Source organism: Dermacentor albipictus, chromosome 3 (assembly GCF_038994185.2).
Source record: "Dermacentor albipictus isolate Rhodes 1998 colony chromosome 3, USDA_Dalb.pri_finalv2, whole genome shotgun sequence".
Classification (NCBI taxonomy): domain Eukaryota; kingdom Metazoa; phylum Arthropoda; class Arachnida; order Ixodida; family Ixodidae; genus Dermacentor; species Dermacentor albipictus.
The window spans coordinates 167,263,185-167,291,073 of NC_091823.1; the positions used below are offsets into that span (position 1 = coordinate 167,263,185).

Here is a 27,889-nt window from a genome sequence, read left to right on the forward strand (position 1 = left end):
AAAGTTTACAAATTAATATTTCTGCATCAAAAAGAGATATCGCGATTCTGTAAACCGCACCCATTATATAATTTAAAGCGGACCAATTCAATATGTCATCTTATATCTTACGTGAATTGGTTATGTTGTGCACAAGGGTACTGCAAAAGCTGCATTTCCACATTTATTTTTTGAGATTCATGTGTAACATTTCAATTTTGTCCGCTTTAGATGTACTACTAGATACAATTCATAGAATTGTGATATCATTTTTCATTGCTTAGTTACAGAGTTGTGAACTTTCGTTTCGTTTATAGATAGGTATAGTTTCTTTTCTGAAAAGTTTCGACTTTTGCCAATTTTTAATAAAAAATTGGCGACCTGAATCAAAAGTTCGAAACCAACAGTCACTAGACTGAGAGAGGTGGCTCGCCCCTAATTTTTCGCGGCTACTCTGCCTGCCCCTCCGCCCCCACTTTAAAAATAGTTGGTACGTCACTGATTCAGTGGTTTCATAACTGCATCTCCTAGTAGTTACCTACAGTGGGGCTCAAAGCTTTAGCCAGTAAATGCACTCTCTTCGCTAGTGTTGTCAAATGTTCTGTTCGCGAATCCTTAGAAAAAGACACTGGCCGCTTGCGGCCGGCTTCCGCAGAATAATTTTCTCACAGGTACACTTCCGTACTTTATGGCACACCTTGACCTAAACGACCACTATTTTCAACCTGTATAACGTTTGTTGCCGGAATTTTCTGTCTCCGCGCGCAATTTCGAATGCCGTGACACCACGGCATTGCCTGCTGACGCAGCGTTCATCGCCCGTGAATGCGGTGCCTCCTGTCGGTTGGGGTCAAAGCTGTGCAACGCTCCGACGACGAGCTCGTCCTCCGCTCGAACCGTCATCGGGTGTCCGCCGTCGTTAGCAGAGGGACGACCACCCACGGCGACGTTGAGTAAAGCGTACAGTGTGAGGAAGGCCAGCAAACCGGCGCATCCGATGCACATGGCGAGCCTGGTGTTGTCCGTCGGCTTCTTCGACTTACCCGCCTCGCTGGACATATCGCTTGTGGTGGTGCTCGCGCTTAAAGTACTCGGGTTCCTCTTGGCTGTAGCGAGCGAATTGCTTTCCCACCTGCGGCTGCCGTCGTTGGCTCGAGAAACGTAATGGCGTAGAATCCCGTTTGGCACTGAACCAGGCGGATAAACAGCCTGACCTTGCGAAGTAAAGTGACCGTAACCTGGCTCCAAAGGCTGCCCACTTACGTTGTATCCGTACCCTGTCCCATACGGCGACGGATGTGCTGGCGGATGGTCACCTGCGTAGCTCATTTGCGGCATAGTACTTTCATGCAGGGGCGGGGGCAGGTGTCCTGCTTGTTCAGGAAGAGGCGGGAAAGTTTTGTATTCATGGGTAGGAAGCCGGTGCGTCGGAACCGAGTTGGAGCCCCACGGAATTTCGGAAAACTTGGGAAACATCTCGCACTTTCGATTGTGGCACGGGACGTACGTAGTAGCCGGCGCACATGGCAGCTGCGGCGGCTGCAGCGGAGGACCGACGAGCGGAGCGGTCCTCTCGGTCGGAAGGAGCCAGGGCGGAGAAGTGGAGCTGCGCCTCTGATGCGCAGGACCGGAGTCCTGCAGGATGTAGTGCCCAGGAGGCGAGGCATCGGTTCTACGCTTCCGGCTCCTCGGCGAAGCGGACACCTCACTTTTCCGCGCGAAAGCTTTTGGCCACTTCGCGGACGGCGACCCGCTCGTCTTCCGTCGTGTGCCCCCGTGGCTGCGATCTTTCTGAAACTTGTAGCCAGTAGGCCGCGTCGGTGACCGTGACGGAGAGCTGCGCCGATTTGGGTTGCGCCGAGACTTCGAGTGCCGACGCGGTGCTCGTGCGGACGCAGTCCGCTTGTCTCGACTGTACTTGTCCTGCCTTGCCGTTCCTGTGGAGAAGGTATCCAGATATAAAATGTCCCGCTTCCTGACAGAAAATTACAGGCGATGAATCAAAGCGTGCGATAGAGCGAGGACAAACATTTCCGTGCTTTGGCACTGATTCATGTCGTGTTGTAGATTTCTTTCAAAAGCCTGACCACTCCAAACGTATTGTCTGCCTTCAGGTCACTTTTGGAACTGACACTTAAACTGTTATGGAAGAGGCACCCCTAAAAACAGGACACAAAACGAGGGGACACAGGACGATGCGGTCCTGTTTCGCATATTTAGCATTGTTAGTTTCCAGAGCATCTACAAACCTTACCTAGCTGCTTTAATATTTTGTTAGGAAGCGCTACCAGATAAGCATGTACTTCCAAGCCTTAAACTGGAGGTTAAAGGCGAGAGTTGAAGTTTGCAATTCCACCCTCGCCAGTTCGCGCTGTACAGGTTTCAGCAAAGCACTAGCGACAGGTAACGGACAAGCCTACAGTGCCCCATGCAAGTTCTCTAGAAACAGAAAATTCTTGGTTTGAAAGCGGGCAAACCTGTTTTGATGTCTTCTTTATTTCCTTGCGTTGTGTCGCGACTACACTAAGCGCAAAAGGTGAATCAATGAACGAACGTAATCTTCTATCGTAATCGCCCAACAAATTGTTCGCAGTAATAAAATAATGCCGAAACCTCGCGTTTTAAAAACGACAGCCTCAGCTCACCGAAGCAATGCGCGGCTCCACCGCTCCACTGTGCCTGAAGCCGAACGCCTAAATAAGTGTATACACCAAATTTAGAGGCTAAGTTGACTACAGCATAGGCTTTGCACGCTTACTAGGAACGCATTCGCGAAGTGGCTGACAGCAGACGACGAGAAAGTAATTGATTTCTATTTCAATTTTAACATCTTTAAATGAAACGTATTGCCCTCCTCCGGACTCGCGGCGATAGCTATCGCAACTCCATTGTTGAAAGAAAAATAGTGTGACGTTAAATACGCTGGTGGCGACAGTTTCGGAGCGGCTGCACGTGCATTAGCGTAAACACGGCCACGAGACCCAAGCGCGCATCTTTTTTTATGCATCTCCGGCATCACCGAACGTTGGCGCACGTGTGAAATGGATCAAACGGCGGGTGAGTTCATAGTCGTCAGCGCTTCGAGGTTCACCCGAACTCGGTGAGGTTGGGTACTCACGATTCACGTAACTCAAAGGCTGTCCCTCCACTCCTACTGCCCCTGTTAAGCGTGAACTGCTTTTAGCGCTTGATGTCGGCGACCATCAAAAGGCCTTGGCCCAAATTTCTAAGACGTTATCCGGGCACACAAAACGAGAATGGAACGAGAATAACCGGGCAACCAGTCCAAACTTAAGAATATGCGGCCTTGGGCCGCCAACCTTTTGTCCGGGACCGCATGCATACGCTAGTTAGTGCCCAAACCAGTTACAAAAAATGTTGCTTCCGAGTTTTTCCTAATGTTAGTTCACAATATCAATCAAGCTGTAGCGTCTAGTGCGCTGAAGGTTCGACTTGTCATTTCCAATAGCGACGTTCAAAAGGTAGATACTGGCCACTATACACTAGATTGACATCTTTTGGTTGCGTCTGCTCTTTTCAACGCCAGCGGTGCGTGAGTTACGCGGCGCGTCCGGCAGCGCCCGGCGCGCCGTGGTTGGCTCTTTGGGAGAGACAAGTCATGCAATGGCGTCATGTCTGTGACAGAAAACTATTGCGTCCATATGGACCAGTGCAGAGTATGGCGTGGTGCAGTGTGGTGCCGTGCGGTCTGGTGGGAAGGGGTGCGCCATTGCGAATATGCACTACACCCGTAAAGTTGAGGCAAGTGTCATCTCCAACCAATCTGCTCTGCCGGCCGCCATTTCGTGCATACATCTACTCTCGATTACGGGAGAGCCAGCATTTCTTTTCAATCCAGAACTGTACGATGGAAATTGTTTTATTACAAATGACTCGGGACATGCTCCCCTGTGGTCCCTTCCATACATAGCAGTCAACGCTGCGGAGGCTGGAGGGACTTCCAGGGGCTTCGTTCGCACTTGGATATAGTTCGATGTTTGTTGTCAGATGGGAAGAGGATTGGGAAGAGAACCGTTGTCAGATGGGAAGAGGATTTGGCACCTTTGAAGGCACCGCGTCCATGAGCGTTCATGTACTCATCAACCCAGCATCATCCGATACATTGACCCCGGTTCTCCCCCACAACCCGGGCTAAATGGCGGGGGGGGGGGGGGACTTGGTTCGGGCCAACGGTCCTTCCCGGACAAGGGGGTTGTTGTGGTGCAGCAACACAGTGTTACCGCACGCAACACACAAACAGCCATGTCGGTCTTACAGGACTCAAGCCTGACTGACCCTCGGACTGCCTCGGCGCAAAAGAGGCCAAGGCATACAACCATGCAGAGCACCAAAGGCGTCCGCGAAGCAGCGCGACCAACCAAGGGTGCGCCACCACCGGTTCTAGCTCTGGGTTCCACTGAACCAAACAAAACCCCGTAGATCGACTGGCACGCACGGCTGAGTCGAGCGACCTTAGGAGCATGCATCATAACTTAATGGAAAGCTTTCCGCCTGACTCATCAAAAATCACCGCAAGACAGCCCCACACTTCGAGAAACTTCTTCTCGCCCAAGCGGTGCTGCTCCCGAGTGAGATGGAACCAGACCTCCTTCCGTGCTTTCGCAAGCACTTCGTGAAGGCCCGGCGCCCTCCCCCCGAAAACTGCATCGCGGCGTGCCAACCAAACTTGGGAGCACTCGGCGAGGAGAAGCACGAACTGGTTGACCGCCTGATTAGGCAAGGGGTGCAAAAATCGGACTGTCTGATAAGGAATGCCTGGGAGATTAAAAAGACTAGCAATCCTACAGAGAAGAGCTGCAGGAAGCAAACACTGCGTAAAAGCATGAACCGAGTCCTCACGAGCGCCACAGAACGGACACACTCCACTAACCGGGACGGCTGTGAAGGGCCTGTTGTCCAACGGCAGGCACCCTCGCGCCAGGCGATAAATAAATGTGGCTCGCCTAGCGTCGAGGAAACTGGCCGGGATGAGCTTCCAGTTTGGCCTGTGAATGGACAGGTCATACATTTGGCAATGCGGAGGGAGGCCTGGGGTAAGGATGTCTACTAATTCTTGGAATGTAGTTGAAACTACGTCGATGTCGGGGCGAACCGTGCGGAGGCTTACCAAAGAGTTGCAGCCGCCGCATAAATGGTGGACGGGGTACCTGAACGAGGAACACAGTGGGAAAATGTGCTCTGCGAAAACAAGCGGAGTCGGGTGCTAAGAAAAAACGAGGTAAAGCTTCGAGTCAGGAGCATATCCGAGTTAAGAGCGACCTGGGTCCATCTGACGTGTAGTGCAGTAGCCACGATGCCCAGGTCGGGAAATCCGAGTCCTCCCTTATCCCTGGGCAACTTGAGCACCCGCCTAGCTACACAACCATTTGTACCCTTCCAAAGGAAGCGAAACAGGACCCTCTTCAAGATATGCTTGGTTCGGGTCGGAACAGGAGACACACACGTCACATACGTCAAGAACGAAAACAGAAGTGAGCGCAGGATTGTCGCTCGAGCAGTCAATGGGCATGACAACGCGCTGAGCTCCTGTATTCTGGTTTCAAGCTTCTCCTTAGCCTGTTGCCAGTTTTCAGGAGACAGACCATCTGGTTCGAATTGGAAGCCTAGGATGCGCAGCCGCGTTTTCACGGGGAGACCATGAACGGGCTGCGGACTGGACGGAGAGGAGTTCAAGTACATGGCTGCACTTTTCCACCTATTCAACCTTGCACCACTCGCCCTGCAGTAACTGTCCATGACCTCCAAGACGCCGCAAGCTGATGCTTCGTACAGGACGACAATGGACAAGTCATCCACGTAGGCAAAGAGTGCAACCGGAGGGGAAGCTGGTGGAAGTAGGAACCTGCCTATTCTGCTGTCACAGGACAACCTCTGCAGAAGCGGTTCAAAAGCGAGTACGTAAGGGAAGGTGAGAGGGGGTCCCCCTGCCATACACCACGTCCCACAATGAACGTCTCCGAGACGTGGTCCCGTATGACAACAGCAGAAGTCGGTCGAGAATACAAAGCTTGGACCACCTGCCGAAAACCCACACTAAAACCAGCCTCTTCCAAAACACGGAAAAGGTACCTACGGCTAATAATGTCGAAAGCCTTCTCCTGATCAAAGGAGCAAAGAATACCTGGAAGTTTACTGGTGTTTGCCCACAGGAAAGGTCCCTCACTGCTATACCGTGAAGCTGAGTAGAGCGCCCCTGGACACTACATGCCTGGTACGGACCCAAAACAGTGCTGAGCGCTGGTGTGAGTCGCGTACACAGGCACTTAGCTATGAGCTTATAATCGCAGTTCAGAAGCGTGATAGGACGCCATGCTCTCAGATCGGTGCTCCTCGACTCGTCCTTACAAAGGAGAGTGATTAGCCCCTCTCGTTGAGACGCTGACAAAGTCCCTTCACTGAGTAGCCTGTTCACCAGTGATGTGAACGGCTTCCCTAACACGGTCCAAAATGTAACATAAAACTCGACTGTAAGACCATCGGATCCTGGACTGCGATTACGCTTCATAAACTTCAAGGCCGAAAATAGCTCGTCATCATCTATGGCTGAGTCGCACACTTGCGGCGGCTCAGCTGGTAAAGCAAACGGAAAAAACAGCTGGAGAGGTAACTGGTTCGGCGTACAAGGACATGTAAAACTGCCTCGCCAGTACAAGAACTCCATCTGGTGAGTCGACTATGCTATTACCACTTGGATCTATTAGGGAAGAGAGAGTTGTGCTCTTCCTTGAAAGATGTTTACGTAGGATGTTTCTGCTGCACCACGCTTCCATTTCCCACAGCTCTGCTGGGGTTGTGGCCCTCAAGCCATCCCCGCGTCGCTGCAGGAGAATCCGAAGTTCCTTTCGGAGTGAGGCCAGCGCCGGAGCAACTCCAGGCCCGCCGGACAGTGGCCTCGAGAGCATGGAGGATCGCGTCGGAGACGATTTTTATCTCCTCACGCTCCTCGCGCGGTCGACGCTTGCCCCAAGACATGAAGCACTCACGCACCTTGACCTTCACGTCATCCCATTCCGTACCACTTAGATTCGCTGTGTTATGAAGCGATCGAAATAGTATGGATGATACCTCTGCGGTTGCCTGCCTATCTTTTAGGAGACGTGGATTTAAGCGCCACGGTCTCTTTGCTCTTGGTACTAAGCTAGAATATGCGAACCGCAGAATTAGGAAGCTGTGATCGCTAAGAGCAGAAGGAATTAACCACGAAGAATGCATGCTGGGAGCCAGTGACGATGAGATGTAAAAACGGTCGATGCGGCTCTGCATGCCCCTCCCTGTCCATGTCATTCCTGACTGTCCAGGGCGAAGCACGCGCCAAGCATCGACAAGTACCAGCCCATCGACGAGCTGTCGTAAGTGTAGCAATCGCACGCTTATCTTTAGATATTGGAGTCCCTCGACGCGAGAGGCGGTCAACCAGTTCTAACACACAGTTGAAGTCGCCTATTAGAACTAGTCGAGAGGGACCGACCAAATAGGGTTCTGATGTATCGAAAAACTCTCTCTGTTCTCTAGCCCGGTTTGGAGCATACACACTAACAATTCGAATGCCACAATCAAGATCCACCGACAAGACGCGGCCCTCGGAATCCCTGGCATGGCGAATAACAAAGCCGTCGAAATTCGGCAAGCGTTAAGGGCCCCGTGTCGCAGAAAATTCGGCGTCAGACGCCGTTTGGGCAGGACGATTTTCGAATCACCCATGCCCATGCCCTCTTTGTGGCGCAAGGAAGCTACTTAAATAATTTAATTTCTCAAGCTAGAATACGCAGAAAAATCGTAAAGTGTGACTTACACACGACCTACAGACAAGATAGCTTCGCATTGTAATTTGACTACACGAGAAAACAATTCTGTTACGGTGCAAGTCAAGGAGACTCATTTTCCAGCGTTTCAACCATTTATAGACCGGCCACGGCGTCCGCCATTTGCGCGCTTCGGCGCGTGAGTATTTTGAGGCCCCGGTTCCTTGCAGTACTTCCGGATGGCGCTGCCTCCACCGCATCGCGGCATACGCAAGAGGCTGGGTTTCTACCAGAAAGCCCGTCTTCGTGCATACCGTTCGCGGTCAGCGTTTCTCGGTAAATGTTACGGTTACATACGCACCAGTTGCCAGGAAGCGTGAGATACCGTCAGAGATGTTTGAATACTATCACGTTACCCTCTTAAAGCCATGGAGGAAAGAAACAAAATAGGAGAGGCCTTGACGTCACATTTTGCGCCTCCAATCAGCTCGCCGGAGCAGATAGGCGCGTGCCTTGAACTCGCATTGCAACGAGCGGCCGGAAGTGTGCGCTGCCGACGTGCGTCAGAACAAAGTCTACGAAACTTCTGTAGCAGTTTTGGTCAAGAAGACACGCTCCTGTGCTTTTCCGTGGCACGTTGAAGACGACGACGCAAAACCGCGCCATAATTACTTGGTTTGGTTTCTGGCTGACACTAACGCCCATAGACCCTAAATACAACTTTCAAGCCTACACGCCACGCTTCAAAGTCAGCTTGTCTCGCGAACAGAATGTGCTGCTGCGAGGAAGACACGGGTCGAAAAATCTTGTCTCATATTTCGGAGGCCGAGAGCAGCAGCGAGAGCTTCAGAAGCGCGGTCGCTATGGCAACGTTCACGTTTGGGGCACCAGTCCTAGTGCTGCTTTGCGAAAAAGAGAGCATGACTTCCGCCACACTTTCTTCAACACTTCCATGCAGGCCGGGGCCTCTCCTACGCTTTCTTTCCTGCGTGCGCAAAGGCGAAGCTTAAGCGTCCTCCATCTTTTTTTGTACTGCACTTGTGCGCAACTGTTGTTTATATGGGCTCAGTATTGAAAAAAAGAAGTTTTAATCCTTAGAAACAAACACCCTGTAGTAGACGGCTGGTAATGCGTTCTTTTAGATAATGTTTATTGTTGTTGTTCTTTTCGTGTATTTTTCTCTTTTTTTTTCTACATTTGCAACCCGTCGCGAGCAGCCTCACGTGCATGCTCGCGCGATCGAACGCTGTTGCCGCACAGCGAAGCATGGACGGAACGCGCGGAGTGATAACTTATCTTGACCGAACTTCTTGCGGAGCTTCCACAGCGTTGACTGCTATATGATGTATGGAACGGATGTAAATATGTATGGATGCGGTGTACTGCGCAAGTGTACAAAAAAATCACTGCAGGATTTGGTGTCGGTGCTCTTTTAACGCAGCAGCACGGAGAAGAGAATTCGACAATCAGTAAGGCTACAACTAGGCACACTTCGAGCTGATGTTTTCCCTTCAGAAGGAAAGCATATCTATGAGCATGAAAAAAAAACAAAGAAAAAAAAGAGAGAAATCGAAGCAGGGCGCCTGAATGCAGCCGAAAAGTAGGCAATGTTGGTTTCAGTGATGTACGTGGTACGAAGCACCGACAAGATTTCGGTCTAGTTCTTTTCCATGGCTGTTGGCAAAAGACCCACCTCCGTGTTACTTGTGGTACAAGCGTTCACATATTCTTTTACATTTCTGCACCCGACGGTGCATGCCGAAGGAAGACTCTTGTTGTCCGTTTCAGCCCTGAATTATGGTGAGCTGTTGATAATGCGTCAAATTTACATAACTTTACTTCAATGCAATGGAGACTCCATCCGAAGGCGCTCTAAGTGACGTAATGATCGTTTGCGTATTTTGCTTGTAAACAAAGCAATTTGCTCTAGCTTTATTATGCAGTAAATCCTGACCATTTTTATATACATCGTATAAATTCAACCCCCGATTCAAAGCACATGCACAAATTACTTATTGGCTGCAACCATTACAAGAAAATAAGAAACTCTATCTTCACCAGTGCTGGTGGAACCCATGCATCACGTCGAACAACAGGCCAAACACGTTACTGCAATTAGTTTTAAAGCGGTCGAGTGTATAGAAATGTCCTGCCCAGTAAAGCAGCATAGAGCCACATTACGTAAGCAGAGAGTTCAATTTACCCCTAGCTTAATGTTCAGATTTTAATGCAATTAGCATTATTTGGAAATTTCACTCACTTTCCTATCTATAGATAGGAAAGTGAGTGAGATACACACGGACGTATACGTCCGTGTGTATCTAACCTCTTCCACGCCAACTAAGGCCTTTGGGTATGTGTAATTGGGCACGTGACGCTGGGTATGTGGGCGTTCTTGGGCAGTCCCTCAGATTGGATATGTGTGCCACTCGGTAGATGCCCGGGCAGACAAGCAGCTCAAGTGGAGAAGTCAGCAACAGGGAAGTGATAAAGCCGGCATTAAGAGCGGCCGAATGAGGGGAAGGAAGTGAGGCGAACAAAACGGGACCAGAGCGCGCATTGAGTGGGGAGTGACGAGCTACAGGGAAGTGAGCAATTTGGCAATAAGATGCGTCACTAAATTGCTTCAATGCTAATCGCATTGACGTCGATATTCACTACGACATAAGGTTCTGCTTGATTTTTTCTTTTTCCTTCTCGCCACAGTACAGAACGGGTGAAAGCAGGTTACCGGCACAGATGCGAGCACCGTCACCACAGGCTCCGTGAATGCGATACAAGCTATGGGTCTCGCACATACGAGCAGCTCACCTTGAGGCGCTTCCGTTTTCGTCGTTGCGGTCCACGGCGGCTGGGCGCACTGCAGCCGCACGGGGTATGACATGGCGCCTATGGCGCCAGCAGTGAGGCCCGCTGGTTCTGCGCACCGAGGCCGTTGCACAGCTGGCGGCGCGCAGCGGGAAAGGCTCGCGTCTCCATGCGTCGGAAGCCGCAGACCTTGCAGCACCAGCGGTGCGCCGTGCGAAGTGGCAGCCGTGATGATGATTACGATAATGAGCTTCAGACATGGCTCATACCCGCATTGGGACGTGTGCCGATAAATGTGCGATGGAGAGAGACAGAGAAAGAAAAGTTTTCATTTTCTGAAGCGGAGCGGAATTATGGCGACAGCAAAATTATCGCAGAAATTAGACAATACTACTAAGAAAGAATGTTTGGGAAAGAAAGGCTGATTCATAACCGAGTAATCGGGAAAAACTAACAGCGAGAATAGATTAAACGTAAACAGAAACTGCAACTTTAAACAATTTGGAAGAAACAGAGTACTCACAGGCAAGAATAAAAAGAAATTAATATAGGAGTTGATTTGTAGCTTGACGGAGACTGCACACAGCCTCAAAGACATCCCTGGGGCTATGAAAGGACGAAATTGTCAACTATCCCACTGTATCGCACCAAGCTACAAACGAAATCCACACGACTTTTTCACAGTGGAAGAAAAAGAGAGCAATAAAACATTTATTTGCGGCGATGCTGCGCAAGCATTTATATTATATACAAATTTCTTTTTTTTTAATGACTGTCTACTGAATCGTTTTGAACGTTCCCCGCTTCAGTTTAATCATCAGAATTAAATATTTTTATATTTATTGCCTTAAGACATATGTAAAACTACCCCGACTCTAGGCCAATCCTTTTGAGTGGGTATGTGCCAAACACGTCCACGTCGTCGTCGTCGTCGTCGTCATCATCATCTACACAAGCTATGCAACAGTCGGTCGGGGGTGCGGAGTGAGCCACTTCTGTTTGAAATGTATGGGCAGCCAATTTTAGAATTTGGATTTGTACTATTTTCTGGAGCGCTAGCTTATAAATTAAGCCCCTTTGTTCTACTTGAACGGGAAGCCCTGCGATTGAGATGCGGTCTACAGAAATTTGTTGACAATAACGTATTAGATCAAGAAGCCACGTTGCCCTCAAAATTACGCATATTTCGTTTACTGGCGGTAGTAACATTCCCAAGTATGTGTGACTCTCTTATTAGAAGATTGGAAAACATATTGATTTCCCAGCGTGCATTTCTGGACTGTAAAACTTAATGATGGTCAAGTAAGACGTGGGATGCACATCAGGCGTCTCCCGCGTAGGGGCCGACAGGGAGTACCTGGCGGCCGCTTCGCGGGCTTGCTGGATGGCCCATTGCTGGTCGGCGACTAGTGAGCTTCTGAGGGGCTTTTCCCACTTGTCCGAGATAGAGACGGAATGAGCGGTTGTACACTCCCAGAGCGTATGTGCGAGCGTCGTCGTGTCTAAGAGTCACGTGGCGCTGGGGTTACGCGTCGGGATAGAAAACATGTAATTGGGCGGGGTTTGGCTACATGTGCCTCTCTAGTAAGCGTAGTGTTAGCGCCTGCGGCCTGCTAAGTTTGAGGTGTGATGGCGAAAAGATGCGGCGCCCTAGGTAGGAGTGTTTTGTGATTTCGCTGTACGTAATGAGTGCATCCCGGTTGGTTGTCCTCTAGCTCGACGAGATGGGGTTGCCCAGGGACGGCGCGGTCGGTAAGCGCTCGCGCTGCGTCGTGGGCGTTCTCGTTGAGGCTCGGCGGGGCGCCCGGCACCCGACCGAGATGGACGGGGAACCAGATGACAGTGAGGTGCTTGAGAGTGCTCGGATCCGCGCTACGGAGCATGCGTAACGCCTGGTCGGAGACGACGCCACGTTCGAAGGCTTTGATGGCCGGTCTGGAGTCGCTGTAGATCACTTCTCATTTGCCGTCGAGCACAGCCAGGGCTACTGCTACTTCCTCCGCCACCAGGTCTCGGGTGAGGATCGTGGTGGAGTTCAAGATCCGCTGCGTGAATGAATCCGCGACCGCGATGAAGGCTTGGTTTTTGTTTTTTGTGTTCCCAAACAATAAAAATAAATTAAAAATAGAATGGGGAAGCCCGCGCCACCAGAAAGGTAGAGCAGGTGTGGAAGGCCAATAAAACATAAATAAAAAGGGGAAGAATGAGCATCCCAACTGAAATTTAAAGATAAGCCAGTTATAAGAAGAAAAAGTGGAGGCCAGCCTGAAGTGATACGCCTTATAACATGAGTGAAATGTCTCTCAAAGTCGTGAAGCGTGCTCCTATTGGAGTAAGAACCAAACAGCCCCCCAAAGCCGCCCAACTACTGCCCCGGCAATCACCCGCAGCGCTCGCGTATTTTATTGAAATCAAATCTGGAGGTGGTAGCAGAGCGCTCTTCGGACCGTGGGCTTGTTAAGGAGCCAGGTGAAAGCAGGTGACGGCAGCTTAGCCAGGCACCATGGTGACACGAAGCTCCCACAGGAAACGGCCAGGTAAGTTGTGCCGAAGCCTTGTGCTGCAAGCATGGCTATACATAAATCATGAGTAACGGCCAGTGGGCACGAGGACACAAAGATGACCAGGGCGAGGTATGAAAATGATAGGAAAAGGATCGGATAAGTTACGAAGAAGGAAATAAAATAAGAAACATGAAGGATGCAGCTACAGTCATCTAACACGGGGAAACCCCGCCATAGTTGGCTAAAACAGTGCAGTTGACAGTAACGGGCATGCAAATATAACATGAGGCGGAACAATAAAAATACAAAAATAAAAATGAAGTGAAAGAGACCAATCAGCAGGCATCGGGAAAAATGGAAAAGGTAGGAGAAGGTGAGACAGAAAGAACGGCGAGGTGGGCGAGCTGCAACAGCAGGGCGCGCGCGACCGTCTAGAATTTAGCAGGGCACCGTAACAGTCGGGTGACAAAGATTGAACGCGTGCCTTGGCGCACATTTGACGTACTATGTGCGCCGTGTGGGGGCAGGAGATAAAGTAATGCGACACATCGTCGCACACGGCGCCGCACGCATGCAAATTGGAAGTCCGATGGCGGAAGCGGTGTAAATAAGAAACAAGATTATCATGGCCCGTAAATAAATGCCCGAGGAGTTTGTTCGGCGGGAACTAATCAGGAATGATATGGACGCTGGGCGCTTACGACAACGTAAAGGCGCTTATGACGACGTAACCCGTCGAGCCATCCTGGACGCCTTGGGCGATGTCGGCCTAGGTGGCCTTGTGTTTCGATGGATATTCAGCTACTTGAAGGACAGGTCATTCTTTGTGCAAAACATGGATCATGCCAAACATAGATGGTGCGTCAACACAACACCTACCTTGGAGTACCACAAGGCGGAGCCTTGAGCCCCGCTCTACTTAACCTCGTGCTCATCGACCTGGTTCATCACCTTCCACAATCCGTCAATGTGCCGACATATGTAGACGATATACGCATTTGATCATCAGGAGCGACGCGTTCACAGGTGAGTGCCAGACTCCAAAAAACGGCCTCACTAAGATCAAGTTATCTTGGAGCACGAGGTCTGGAAGTGTCCTCCGAGAAACACTCTGTGGTCGCTTTCACGCGCAAAGCTATGAGACCATACGCTGTTAGAATTAATGGACAGCCTATTGCCTACGAGAAGACTCATCGCTTTGTACACTGTAAACAGGTTTGACCCTTTTAGGGAGTTTTGGCCTCGTTGCATAACTTCAGCCCTTAAGGGAGGACAATATCCTCCATTCGAACGGAGTTTTTTTCACACCCTTGTGTTTGGTGGTGTTATGGGGAATTATGGGAGTTTTTTTAATTCTCCTTTGAACACCAACCGCTGATTGGTTGCAGGAGTCTATATGGGGAATTATGGGAGTTTTTTAATTCTCCTTTGAACACCAACCCCTGAGTGGCTGCAGGAGTCCATATGGGGAACGTTGGGAGTTTTTCATTCCCCTTTTGAACACCAGCACTATGGAAGTTCTTATGAGGAGCTTTGGGAGCTTTTGCAAGTTGACATGGGTATTTTAGTTTGCTTCCTATGGGAATTTATAGGAGAAGCGACGGGAGTTCTTACGCACATATTTTCGGAAAAGTCTGGCTTCTTAAAGGAGTTTTGAAGGATACCTTTGGGAAATTATTTTACTTCCTTGTACGAGTGCTTAGGTGTAAACCTGGGAGCAACCGTTCCCATATTTTGGGAGCTCTGCTTAAGGGAGCACTAATGGATAGTTTTGAGAGTTCAATATTTGCTTTTTGTGGGAACATATAGGAGAATGTTCGGGAGTGAATTTTTACAGCTTTAGGGAGTTGGTAGTGCTACGGGAATTTTAAACAGATGTTTTGGGAGTGCATTTTAGCTCTTTATTAGAGCTTTTACAGGTAGGTCTGGGAACTACGATAAGCAAAACAGGTGCCGTCACCGGCGCCGACGACAGTGGCGCTTTGCGGGCTTTTCCTTCAGTTTCACTTTTCATTGATGGGAAAACGAACAGAAGCGAGGACATTCTGCAGCCGAAGCCGTCGAAGTTTTGCATGGTCTCGCTTCCGAAGACAGCTCGTCAGATGCCGACCGGGTGTTCTGGCAGCGCGACAGGACATTGTGGTCGAGAACAAATCGTCTATTATATCGCCCTAAATAAGTTGGCTTGCACTGCGGAAATGTATGAATTTGCAGAAAGAAAAAAAAGAGAAAAGGAACCACTTGGACAATATATCTCTTCTTTCTCGTTTCCTTCTAACAGGTGTGTAAAAGAAAAGAAAATGACGCATAAAATAAGAAACAGAACTCCATTTACGCTAAAGGGAGGCCTCTATCTTCTAAACCCCTTATTAAAAAGGATGTAGACTTGAGTTTCTTTCTCCTTCTTTCATCCCCATTTTGTGAGGGAGAGAAATGGAGGACGCTGAACATTTTTCCACCACTGTAAGGGAGCACGGTTTTCAGGCACGTAGTTTCAAGGGAGGTCACATCCCTTAAAATGCCTTTTTCGGCCCATTTCCGTTTACAGTGTAGGAGTGATAACAGATCGAGACCTCTCGTGTAGTCCTCAGGTCTTCTACCTGAAAAGGAAACTACTCTGATAACACACATTCTCAGATTTCTTGCGGGAAAGTCATGGGGTGCGTCTGTGACTGCGATGCTCCAACTTTTTAACCCACTGTCCCTGGGTCTCCTACGCTACAGCTTACCTGTACTGGGTGGGACCGATAAGACCAACCTCCGAACCCTCCAGTCTGTGCAAGCTCAAGCTCTGCGAATTTGTCTTGGCCTTCCCAGGTGTGAATCCAAGACAGCAACAATAGCTATCACGCATGATTAATACCTATATTCATGTCGACTCTTTAAGGATGCACATCAGGCATTTCGTCCGACTTCCATCGCATCATCTCGCCTCCCTGCCTGCCGCTCGACCTCGTTCAGCGTTTAGCAAAATTATTGCCGCCAACCATGGAACTTTAACGTCAAACTTCAGACCTGCAGCACGACCATCTCTACCGCTGTGGTGCCTGCATCCACTCCAGGCCCTTCTTGTCATTCCTGGCATCAAAAAGAAAACGGAGATGTCATCTTTTGCCCTCAAACAAACCGCAACCGCGTTTTCATTCCTACATGACAAGCACAGCGAACGCACCCACGTTTACACGGACAGTTCTGTCTACTCTTAAAAGTTCAGCTGGAGCAGTGGTAATTCTCGCTCAATTTGTCACCATCAATTTCAAGACGTCTAATTATATCATCGACGGCTGCAGAACTCGCAGCTATCCGTGCTGCTTGGAAGCTTATTGGTCCCGAATCATGACATTCACGGTCCATATTTTGTGATTCAAAGGCAACTGTCCGGTGTCTGTTGTCCCCTTTCAACGCCGGACCTAATGTGCAATTATTCGCAGACATCCGGCTACTCCACCATCACGCAATCGACAAGGGGGCACAACATTATCTACCAGTGGATACCGGGTCACTGCTGAATTTCGGGAAATCACAGTGCGGATGAAGCTGCCCGGTCGACCCACAATGGTGCCCATATTATACCCACACCATTGTCAAGAACAGATGCAGCCACAAGTCTTTGCTCCCTCGCACGCGACCTTACGCAAAGTCTGTGGAACACCAGTGAATTCACGAGCACAAGTCTTCACAGATTGTATCCACGTTTGCAACTCCGTCTTCCACCAGGGATACCACGAGCGGAAGCAACTTCTGTGTTGCCTATGGCTCGGCGTGGCATTCACGAACTTCTATTTATTCCTCATTCGAATGGCCGACAGCCCCGCTTGCGACACCAGCGTCTGCGAAAAGACGATCGCGCACCTGCTCTGTGACTGTCCACGTTACAATGTGCCAAGAAAGGTGCTCGTGACCACGCTCAAAAACCTGAACAATCGCCCCTACAGAGAAGACAGTTCTAGGACACTGGTCCGAACGGGTTCGGCGCACAAGGCCTTCAGGGCTTTGCTGAACTTCTTAAGGGCCTGTGACTTCTGCGACTACCTTTGACTGTTGCGCGTATACCATCGCGTTACTGTGTGAATTTTTCTAGTTTTTTTCTCTCTTCTTTCTCATTTTATTTCCTTTACCCCTTTCCCCACCACACGGTAGCCAGCCGGTATTTACACTGGCTGACCACGCTGTCTTTCCTTCCCTTTTTGTTTTGACGTAATTGTCTACCAAGGTCACCCTTCAGCATGCCGGCGTGACGACGACTGTATCACGCCGACGCAGTGACGACGACAGAATGGCCTAAAAGGAGTGACGTCGACGGAACGACAAAGGCGATATCACTACGGCGACATGACGACAATGAAATGACGATTCCTAAAACGACGACACTGGACGAAAACTGCATGAGCACAGTGGAAATATGACGACGGTGTGACAAGGGATGCATGATAGCGACAGCCTAACGACGACACAATGACGACGATGGAATGGCAGCGCAAGCATAATCACTATTATGACTATTAAACAGCTTATCCCTGTTTATAACTTTTATAATATGAACACATCCATAATGGCCCAAGCTGGCGATAATTTTGGGCCACTGGGTATACCCTGAAAGGTATCCCAGTGCGGACTGCCCTGTCTGTGGACTAACGGCAACATTGGACCATGTGTTGTCGGAGTGTGAAGCCATCGGCTCCTCCTTCAGCGAGGGTAGGTGGGCTGCGCTCTTGGGCAGCCCCGAACTGAACTTCCAAACCCTGGCCTTCTAGAGCGCCCGTGATCGGGCCGTCAAGCTCGGCTTGGCGGTTCCTACGTGGGACTAGCCGGGTGGCGCTGGGTCTCCCCTGCGTCTTCTCTGGACCTATTAAGGTTATTTCACTCACTCACTCACCGGGTGGGCGTAAGATAGATAGATAGATAGATAGATAGATAGATAGATAGATAGATAGATAGATAGATAGATAGATAGATAGATAGATAGATAGATAGATAGATAGATAGATAGATAGATAGATAGATAGATAGATAGATAGATAGATAGATAGATAGATAGATAGATAGATAGATAGATAGATAGATAGATAGATAGATAGATAGATAGATAGATAGATAGATAGATAGATAGATAGATAGATAGATAGATAGTACTGTTATTCATGTCAATTCTCGTACACCAAAAATCAGGCCTACCAAAGCCTACCAGGCCTACCTACCAAGGCCTACGAAGCCTACCAGGCCTACCAAGCCTACCATAGATAGATAGATAGATAGATAGATAGATAGATAGATAGATAGATAGATAGATAGATAGATAGATAGATAGATAGATAGATAGATAGATAGATAGATAGATAGATAGATAGATAGATAGATAGATAGATAGATAGATAGATAGATAGATAGATAGATAGATAGATAGATAGATAGATAGATAGATAGATAGATAGATAGATAGATAGATAGATAGATAGATAGATAGATAGATAGATAGATAGATAGATAGATAGATAGATAGATAGATAGATAGATAGATAGATAGATAGATAGATAGATAGATAGATAGATAGATAGATAGATAGATAGATAGATAGATAGATTGTGCGGATGCGTGACCCTCACGCCTCCCCTGAGATCTAGTTTTCCCGCATAGCTCGTCTCCTGCAGGGCGGCTTCGCCCGCGCGTGGCCTGGCGCCCGCGGCGGTCGGAGTGGTTGAAGCGCGGTGCGAGAGATGGCGCGAGTGTCGCGCCGCTGCGGGGGTTACTTGGGCGCCGGGAGACAAGGCGCTTGGGGTCTTTCACGGCGGGTCGGGGAACGTCGTGGACGTCCCGCGTGCGCGCCAACCCATGCTTCTGCGAGACCGCCTCGCATCGCCGCCTTGCAGCGCGCCGCCGTTGGCGTGACCGAACACGCGAACGACCAGGCGTTAGGATCCAGCATGGGGCGAACATCGCTCGTTTTCCGGTCGCGGTGAGTCGGACTTCTAGATTTGTCGCGCGCCCATCGGCATGTCTTGTGGATAGCATCTCGGCTAGCAGGCATTGATCTATGAAAGGTGCAATAAATGCCCTGGTGATTGTTTGCACTACTGTGTTGTCGTTCCTTTGTCCCAAGAGCACGGGAGGAGAACCCCACATCTGGCTGCCCATCGTGGGGCTCTTGGGGCATCGGATGATAATTTTAAGTGTTGCTTCATTCGAGACCTTTGTTTGAACCGAAGCGTAGGGCTAGCGTGGATTTTGATCGCTAGCGTTGGCGGCGTGCTTTCTTGCTTGAGGCGATGGTGGCTGTAGTGTGTTTGAACATGTCAACACGCTAAGCCTTTTCGCAAGTGTTTTTTTAATGGCATTCGCTAGTACGAGAGCCACGTGGTCTGCATCCTGGGAGAGCGAGGCTCAGCGCCCGCGGAGCATTGCCAGGCCTGAAGCGAGTGAGTACGGAAGCCTCGTGGGTGGTCCGAATTTCTTATGTAAATGGCTTCTTCTGTCTCTTTGACTCGGATGAAGTCGCTGCTCTGGGAGCCGGGTGGCCGCGGGCCATGGGTGCCACTACGGGCTGACTGGTATTGCGGCCTGGCACCGGGCGCTCCGACACCGTCTGGGACAGTGGGCGCCGTCAACTCGGATGCTGTGTGCACCGAGCGGAGTAGGACCACCTCACAGAGCTGACGTCTCCTCGCGGCTGCCTGTTTTGCGCTCATTTCGGGTGTTGTTTTGGGATGCCGGTTGTTGTCAGGGTAGAGACGCTCTAGGCCTAAGGTTTTACAAAGCTGCCTGTCGCACGTGGAAGGACACAAGCTGGTGGACCGTGGCGTTGAGGTGTTGCAAGTTGCTTCCCTCATTCTATTTAGCCTCGCACGAATTGAAATTACTCGTTCGACTCAAGGAAGCGAGCTTCGTTCACGTGAACTTAGCATCTGAGTAGACACCCGGTCTTTTGCTAGCCGAGTTGAACATTGTACCACGTGGGCGATGCGCATGCAGAATTCCTCTCCCTTGCACTACTTTAGTGTTTGCCGAGTGTGTTGAGTGTACGCAGCGTGATTGGAGTCACCCCTGGCTTGCTGTCACATGCACATCGTCTGCGCTGCTGCCCCGGACTACGATCGAGCCACCCGGGCGATGGTGATGCTGTGGCCAGTTCGGCGCAGCGACTTCGGCGGCCTCCTGCATCCAGCTCACAACCCCCGGCGGCGGACAAAAGAGCCGGCGGTCACCGACAGCTACTGCGGCTCTCACCAGCAGGGCGCGTCGGCGCGAGCGACGCTTGCTCGTTCCGACTACTGCGTCGCTGGTTCCGGAGTCCTGGCCTGGAATCGTGCCGGCGAGTCTGCAAAGCTGCTGCTGTGACCGGCGGATGCCAGCGGTGTACCCAAGGACAATGACGGCTCGCATGCTATGGAAAACCTGTGGACATTTCTTCGGCGGCCACTGTTGCATGTACTATCTTGCTCGCGAAGCACGGTTTGACGTTAGACTGTGTCACATCTCTAGCCGGAATATGTAGTGATTTAAGGTTGGGGGGATGTGGGGATGCGTGACTCTCACGCCTCCCCTGAGATCTAGTTTTCCCGCATAGCTCGTCTCCTGCAGGGCGGCTTCAACCGCGCGTGGCCTGGCGCCCGCGGCGGTCGGAGTGGTTGAAGCACGGTGCGAGAGATGGCGCGAGTGTCGCGCGGCTGCGGGGGTTACTTGGGCGCCGGGAGACAAGGCGCTTGGTCTTTTTCGGCGGGTCGGGAAACGGCGTGGACGTCCCGCGTGCGCGCCGACCCATGCTTCTGCAAGACCGCCTCACGTGGCCGCCTTGCAACGCGCCACCGTTGGCGTGACCGAACACGCGAACGACCAAGCGTTGGGATCCAGCATTGGGCGAACATATTCGCTCGTTTTGCGGTCGCGGTGAGTCAGACTTCTAGATTTGTCGCGCGCCCATCGGCATGTTTTGTGGATAGCAACTCGGCTAGCAGGTATTGATCTATGAAAGGTGCAATAAATGCCCTTGTGATTATTTGCACTACTGTGTTGTCGTTCATTTGTCCCAAGAGCATGGTTGAGACGGGAGAACCCCACAAGATAGATAGATTCAAAACGGCTGAAGCAGGCAAATAAAGCTAAACGCATTTCAATTATAACGTTTACGGAAGCTTTGTTAATAGCTTTTTGGTGATCCACCTTACTCAGATAGCAAGCTCACATAAGCGCAACAACGAGCAGGTATGCGTTCAGCGTTACAATAAATTATGCAATGCATAGCTAACGCGGGGACAAGCCATACAGGGTGCGCCTGGACGTTACTCATTATGTGTTCAATAATAGGTGACGATTTCTACCTAACCAAAAGTATGTTATACTCACGTTAGTGCTGGTCCCGCATCTGACTTATTCTACCAGTAAGTTGCATAATTTCTCTTGAGACTGACCAAACAAGCAGGCCTTCCCTTCGAGTCTTGACCACGTGTTCGTATTATGGCAAAACGTCTCCGGTTTATGCAAATTGATGGTCATTCAAGCGTTGATCCTGTACCATGTGCATGCTTCAATTACTACCACAGCCACAGTTGCTGCCTTCTCTTGTCATCTTGCTGCCCATTTGACCAACCTGAATGGGTTCTTTCTACAACATTGCGCTGTTATCAAGGCTACTATAGAACCGTGCACTGCGCAACATCTTTATTGTGTCTACACGCACTTTTTCCTGGCCTCATGATCAGCATTTCATTGTAACTTTTCGTCCCTTTACCTCCTCCTAGAAAGAGTTGCTCAGATGAATTCTGGACGTTTTGTTATCTATTCCATTCATATATATTTCGGCCCAATGCACTGGTGTAGTGGGTACCCTGCTGAAAAGTACGTATAACACCAGCACGAAAATGAAAGGCCAACTGCAGCGAAACTTCATTTTGCCTAAATTGGTTATAAATTAGTAATACAAAAAGTGAAGCAATATTTTCAAGACTGCAGGGTTCGTAATCCTCTAATTCTTGAAAGCGATGCTTTCATTGCGCACCTCGCCGGTTTTCGTAACCGTGGGCCTGGCTGTTCTCTTGTCGTATAGACCAACCAGTCACAGTTGAGTACGTATGCCGCGCGCGCCGCTGCGTTTCTTGCACCACGACCAGATGGCGGTCGGCTCAGCGCATCCACGGCAGGGGTGGCGCCAGCCGTGCGGAGGAAAGAAAAAAAAAGAACTAAGAAGTTCTTCGCGCATACGCGGCTGCACGGTAATCAGCAAGTAAACTCTTCTTGCGGATAGAATGGACTTGAATTTCGTTACGTACGTATGTGCATGCTGCCTCTGTAACCATGATGCGTTCAAGGCGTCCTTCGTACTAGCTAGTAGTCAGTAACTCCGCTTAACGAAAGGCTCGGTATAATTTGTGTGCGCTTGCGCTTGTGCACGTGTGTGCAGAGAGGTGGGAGGGGGGGGGGGGGCGCGTGTACTCATGTTTCGACTCTGTGTGGACTCACGGAAAGCTTAGCTGTATATTGATTCCAACTCGTTGGCTCTGCTGAATCACTTATTAGAATCTTTTAAATAGCACACAAACAGACGACGCATGAACCTAGTGGTGAGCACATGTGACGTAAATCCAAGCACGTCGCCTCCGAGAATTTCAGCGCGCCGCGGGCAACCGCGGCAGCCGGATAATCTCAGAGGCTTCCGAGGTCATGCTTGGAAGATGCACGTTCTATGTGATGCGTCATTTACGGCGAGTTGCCGTGCCTGAGTTTTTTGTCAGTTCCATTGTGAAAAACAGCTATTTTTTTCTAGCTTTCCGCGACGCATCTACTCGTATTTCAAGCGAAAAATTTTGCACGGAAGCTTTTCTATATCTGCACTATGTAAATTAGGCTCTATACGGGGTTGAATTCTTTGTTGCAGATGGCCTTTCACGCGTGCAGCTTCTTTGTACTATACACAAACATGAATCTGTGAACTTAAAACCGCACATAAATGCTTCACAATATTTCTGTTTTTTTCATGAAGAGAAACGTGTGGCAAAGTCGTGTGGTGTAGAGCTGCTTTGCTCGTGGGAAGAAACGGCGCTGCGCCTCAGGAAGCCAGGATGTAGCTTTTCCACGTCGGAACAACCTGCATTGGAAATTCTTATGTTAATCGAAATGCTTCTGAAGTGCGAGACAGCGCAGCAAGACGAACACAAATAGGAAGACGACCACAGAAGCGCTAATACACTGCTCCATTTGATTAGTCGAAACGCAGCATGTGCGCCTCGTTCATTGCTTGATGATATAAAAAAGAGAACGGGAAATTTATTTCAAGCTGTTCATTCCCATGCAGATCATGCTCAGGGACCTATGCTTTTGTTCTAACGAAAACGGAAACTTGCGCGAGTTTGTAGCAGTACATGGTTGTTCTACCAGCACAAGTGAGACAAACACAAAGAGAGAGAGAACACTTGTTATCTCGGAGCGTCTGGTCTGACGTTAAGTGTAGAAGAGCTCATCTATATGCCTTGCCAGGACTCCTTGTTGAAGCTTTAGTAATAGTGGCAGTGAAGTGAGTTACTCTGCCCAGGACTGGGGACGTTTGGAGACAGAAGTAGATGCGAGGGATCGGGTAAAGGTTGTTTCGATATGGAGGCAATTTCATAGGTTCTGGGGCTTATCCGATAGCCGGCACCGCGCTTGCAAAGGCGGCGTCAATCGTTTCCGTGTATTTAGGGCAGATAGTGGTCCGTGAGCAGAGAGTTTGTTTGGGAGGGGCGCCATTGAGTACCTCACTGGCGCCAAAGGAATGGTTGGCACAAAAACAGAGACGAGAGGAAAACTGGAAAGGAGCTCACATCAAACTGAAGTTCGAACGTCTGCTGGAAGTCAGCGCGTGTCCGGTCGTCCTTTAATCTTTGTTGATACTTTTTGTGCGCAAACAAACAGGGACGAAGAATAGGGGCAACACAAGGACGAGCGCTCGTCCTTGTGTTGCCCCTATTCTTCGTCCCTGTTTGTTTGCGCACAAAAAGTATCAATATGAATATGTTCCAACTAGGCCGACTCGCAGTTAATCTTTGTTTTTGTCTCACCTGCACTCCCCTTATCTCTGTTGTTAGTATAAGAATACTTTTAAAGATTTTGCGCTTGACGCAGCTTTATTTTTTGCTCAAGTCTCACGACAATAACGCACACCTTCGTTGAAATCTTAATACCACACTTGGTATATTTTCATGTATGGTTTGCGCTAAAAGAACCTGCAAAAACTACCACCGTATGCGCACTGGAGGTGAGCATGTAGCTACAGATACGTGGAAGGGTTTAGCCGTTCGACTGCCTGTAGACCACTAATACTACAGGTGAAGACAAACAACGATGCCAAAAGACGCATTGAATGACGTGGACCAAATAGTGCAATCTTGTTGCGAAATTTAAGGGGTTACGAGGCAGCGGTAAGAGCAACTTCTTCTCGGTCTGTTAGAGCAAAACAGCAGGTCACTGCGGCTCTGCCAATCTTCCACTGCCACCTGTACAGGACATGCATAGCCGAAGTAATATTCACAGACCTCAATTTGAAGACAAGAAATTTTGTCGCCAGTTATTTCAGAGGAGGCGGAGGACTAGGAGGAAATAAAGCGGAGAAGGCGGCGATTCTTGTTACGTTGCGTAATTTTGTAGAGAGTTGTTAACCAGTACATCTGTAGTACTGGTGGACAGCACGTGCTTCTCAAAGAGCTAAATGGTCAGCATTCGGTGACAAACGCGCCTGTAATTTGTCGAGTGTGATGCACGATACATTATGCTGCAGTTAATCTATGTACCTGTATTGATACATGCCACTGTCATACGCGTCTACGGGCGAATAAAGTTTCTTTCAACTCTGTTTCACGAATGCACGCGCCTTTGTAACCGCAGCAGATATCCAACCTACGACTACCGACCACGAAAACCGGCTCAAGAGTCAAGGAAAGCTTTTCGCTTTAACGCTCTCACCTATTAGTGCGAGGCAGTTGTCGAGCTCCCGGCGGATGCACTCGAGTACTTCGGTGACTCCCTGCTGACCCTGCGCAAAAAAAAAACCCCCCGACATGTAGTATAGGTGTTCTGTAGCGGCTTGCTTCGATTACTGTCTGTAGCAGAGGCGTTGTATGCATGGTAAAGTTCGAGGACGTCATGGAAGCCTTGTCTATGGCAATGCTCGCCGGAAATACCTATCTGGCGGTGGGCAAATTTTCTACATTTTTAACGCATAATTACCTGAGTGTGCGAGTTCACTCACAGTGTTGCCAATATAGCGACTTTCTTGTCTGTTTGGTGACAAACTTTTCTAGGTGTTGACCACTGCCTTTCAGAGCGCAGCTCTAAGGCGCCCATTCCTGCGTTTAACGTCGGCGTCACTTGACGTAACCGAGCGAACGATCACAACAAAGGATGAAAATGCGAACGCGGAGCGCAACGCGGGATGAAAGACGGCGCTAGCGAAGACAGCACGAGGAGGAAAGCAGAGGAGGAGGGTGCGGCGAAACCGTAAGGCAGAAAGCCAAGGAGGAGGGTGTGGCGAAAGCGTGAGAAGTGTGCCGCACAAGATGGGAGTCTGCGGCGACGACGACTACGAAAAGGCACCGTAGTAGCGTGCCGTCGTCTTTTCACCAATGGCATGCGGCGAGCACGTCCACTGTTACCATATATGGAAACGAAAAGCTGCATGAGCGGCTGCTGTCAATCGCAACCACGCGTCACCCACGCACTGCGTCTCGCGATCGCCCTGCTAGTGAGGCAGTTTGCAACGTACCACACGAGACATTGTGCGCGCCAACCATGCAATATATCGCGAGACGAAAATACGTACACTCTAAAAACAGAGTTCCGGGCACTTTCTTTGTGGGGTATCTCCTTGTCCCATATTTCACTCCTTTCGAGAGTAGATCGACCCTCTTTGAGAGAGAGTAGGCCAACTCCTGCTGACAGGGTTTTGTTCCTCCACCGCAAGGGCTGCTAGTACTCTTCCGCAGAGTGCCAATACTCTCCCCACATGGGTAATAGTACTCCCCCAGGCAGTGTTTCTACTCCTTCAAACCGAGTACTTCAACTCCTCCAAGCCGAGTGTTTCTACTCCCCCAAACAGAGTGCTTGTCTTCCTTCAGAACAGAGTGCTAGTACTCTTCCCAATAGCGCGAAAGCACAATGTAGATACATGGTCATGTTAGAAGGTATTTGAAATGCTAGCATGTGGGGAATATTTTATTCCTTCATAAGCAGCTCCTGCATTTTCATCTTGGTGTGACATACTGTGTTTTGATTTTGTTGACATTTAGTCAAATGGTAAATCCAGTGTACCCACATTCTACCTTTCTCGTTCAAATTACATGGCAATGTATTTTGATTGTTTGGCGTGCTCTCCTCAATGTGGAGTCGCGCTGGGCTGGTTCTTTGACGTCTTTGTGTCCATCAGCATCTTCTTGCTATATATAAAGCGGCTGCCTGAAAAATATCGTGTGCAAAAGTGGACACGACGACATGGTGTAAAACAACATCAAGACAGTCAAGGTCATGACACTAAAAAAAAATCTTAGCTCTTCACTTCACTTCACTTTATTTCCTTAAATACCCTCATGTGAGGGTATTACATAAGGGGTGGGACACATATAGGTTAACAACAGTGTACAGAAAAACATTTGAACGAGTTATACAAACAAAAATGATTATTGTGATGCAAGCACATGCGTAATTTGGTTAAGGAACATAGATGGGCATGTGATGGGAGCAAGTTCTTGGTGAAGGCCGTTCCAGTCGCAAGCAGTCCGGGGGAAGAATGACGAAGCAAAAGTTTTTGTGCGTGCTCGTGGTCGAGATACCTGCTGCTGATGTCCGGTGCGAAGAGAGAAACGCGGTCGGGGAGCGCAGATATAGGGTTCCTGTGATAGCTCGGAATAAAAGAATTTATGAAATAAGCCCAAACTAGAAATGTGGCGACGAAGTGCAAGAGTAGGTCGGTTGGACTGTGACTTCAGAGATGATATGCTAATATCAGAAGAGTACGAGGAATGAATGAATGTAGTTGCGCTGTCTTGAACTGATTCAAGTGAATTAGCAAGGTATACTTGTTTCGGGGACCAGATGGGCGATGCGTATTCTAATTTTGATCGAACTAGTGATTTGTATACGAGTAGGTTAACATGCAGGGGGGCAGAGTGGAGAAAACGCTTTAAGAAGCCAAGCGTTTTGTTAGCAGATGAAATAATATTCGCGATATGGCTATTCACGTAAGATCATGACTAAGATGAACACCGAAATATTTTTATGATTGGACAGGGTTGATAGGAACGTTAGAGATAGTGTAGGGAAACAGGAGAGGATTACTGTGACCGTGGAAAGATATATATTTGCATTTGTTTATATTAAGTGTCATTAGCCAGTCGTTGCACCAGTTTTGTACCAGATTTAGGTTATCTTGTAGGGATTGTTGGTTAAAGGTGTCAGTAACTGTTTTGTAAATAACGCAATCGTCGACGAACATCCGAATATGGCAATCTAATTTCTGAGGTAGGTCGTTAATATAAATTAAAAACAAAAGAGGCCCTAGGACGGATCCGTGGGGCATCCCTGAGGAAACTGGTAGTAAGTTAGACAGTTGTTTATTAATGACGACTGATTGGGAGCGGTGAGTCAAGAATTGTTTTATCCATGCTAGTAGTTCACAATGCAGTCTTCTTATTGAAATACATGCGAAACATCTAAATGACTGCAACAGCCAAGTGCTAAACTAACTTCAATTTTTAGATTTAAACAAAAAAGAAATAACCGACAGTTCATCCTCGTTCAGCACCAATGTTAAAATACTCCTGCGAACAAATAGAATATTGGTCATTGTCAGACGTCATAAGTCTGTCATTAGTCTGGTG

At 49.2% G+C, this 27,889-nt stretch overlaps 2 protein-coding genes across 3 annotated transcripts in view; both read right to left on the bottom strand.

Annotated features, from left to right (window-relative positions):
• Window positions 1-651: 651 nt before the first annotated feature.
• Window positions 652-10,793, bottom strand: LOC135896288 (uncharacterized). The gene is made up of 2 exons (XM_065424644.2): window positions 10,554-10,793; window positions 652-1,916 (listed from the first exon to the last, which is right to left on the bottom strand). The coding sequence occupies exons 1-2, from the start codon at window positions 10,624-10,626 to the stop codon at window positions 700-702; spliced, it is 1,290 nt and encodes a 429-aa protein (XP_065280716.1). The 5' UTR covers window positions 10,627-10,793; the 3' UTR covers window positions 652-699.
• A 10,897-nt stretch (window positions 10,794-21,690) lies between these two features.
• Window positions 21,691-27,889, bottom strand: part of LOC135896300 (2-Hydroxyacid oxidase 1-like) — a 129,804-nt gene continuing 123,605 nt past the window's right edge. For both annotated transcript variants that reach the window (XM_065424656.2, XM_065424655.1), the window contains exons 8-9: window positions 24,981-25,050; window positions 21,691-23,130 (exon numbers count right to left, since the gene is read on the bottom strand). In XM_065424656.2, the coding sequence (XP_065280728.1) occupies window positions 23,018-23,130; window positions 24,981-25,050 (183 nt within the window). In that variant the 3' untranslated portion in view covers window positions 21,691-23,017. The remainder of the gene's footprint in view (window positions 23,131-24,980; window positions 25,051-27,889) is intronic.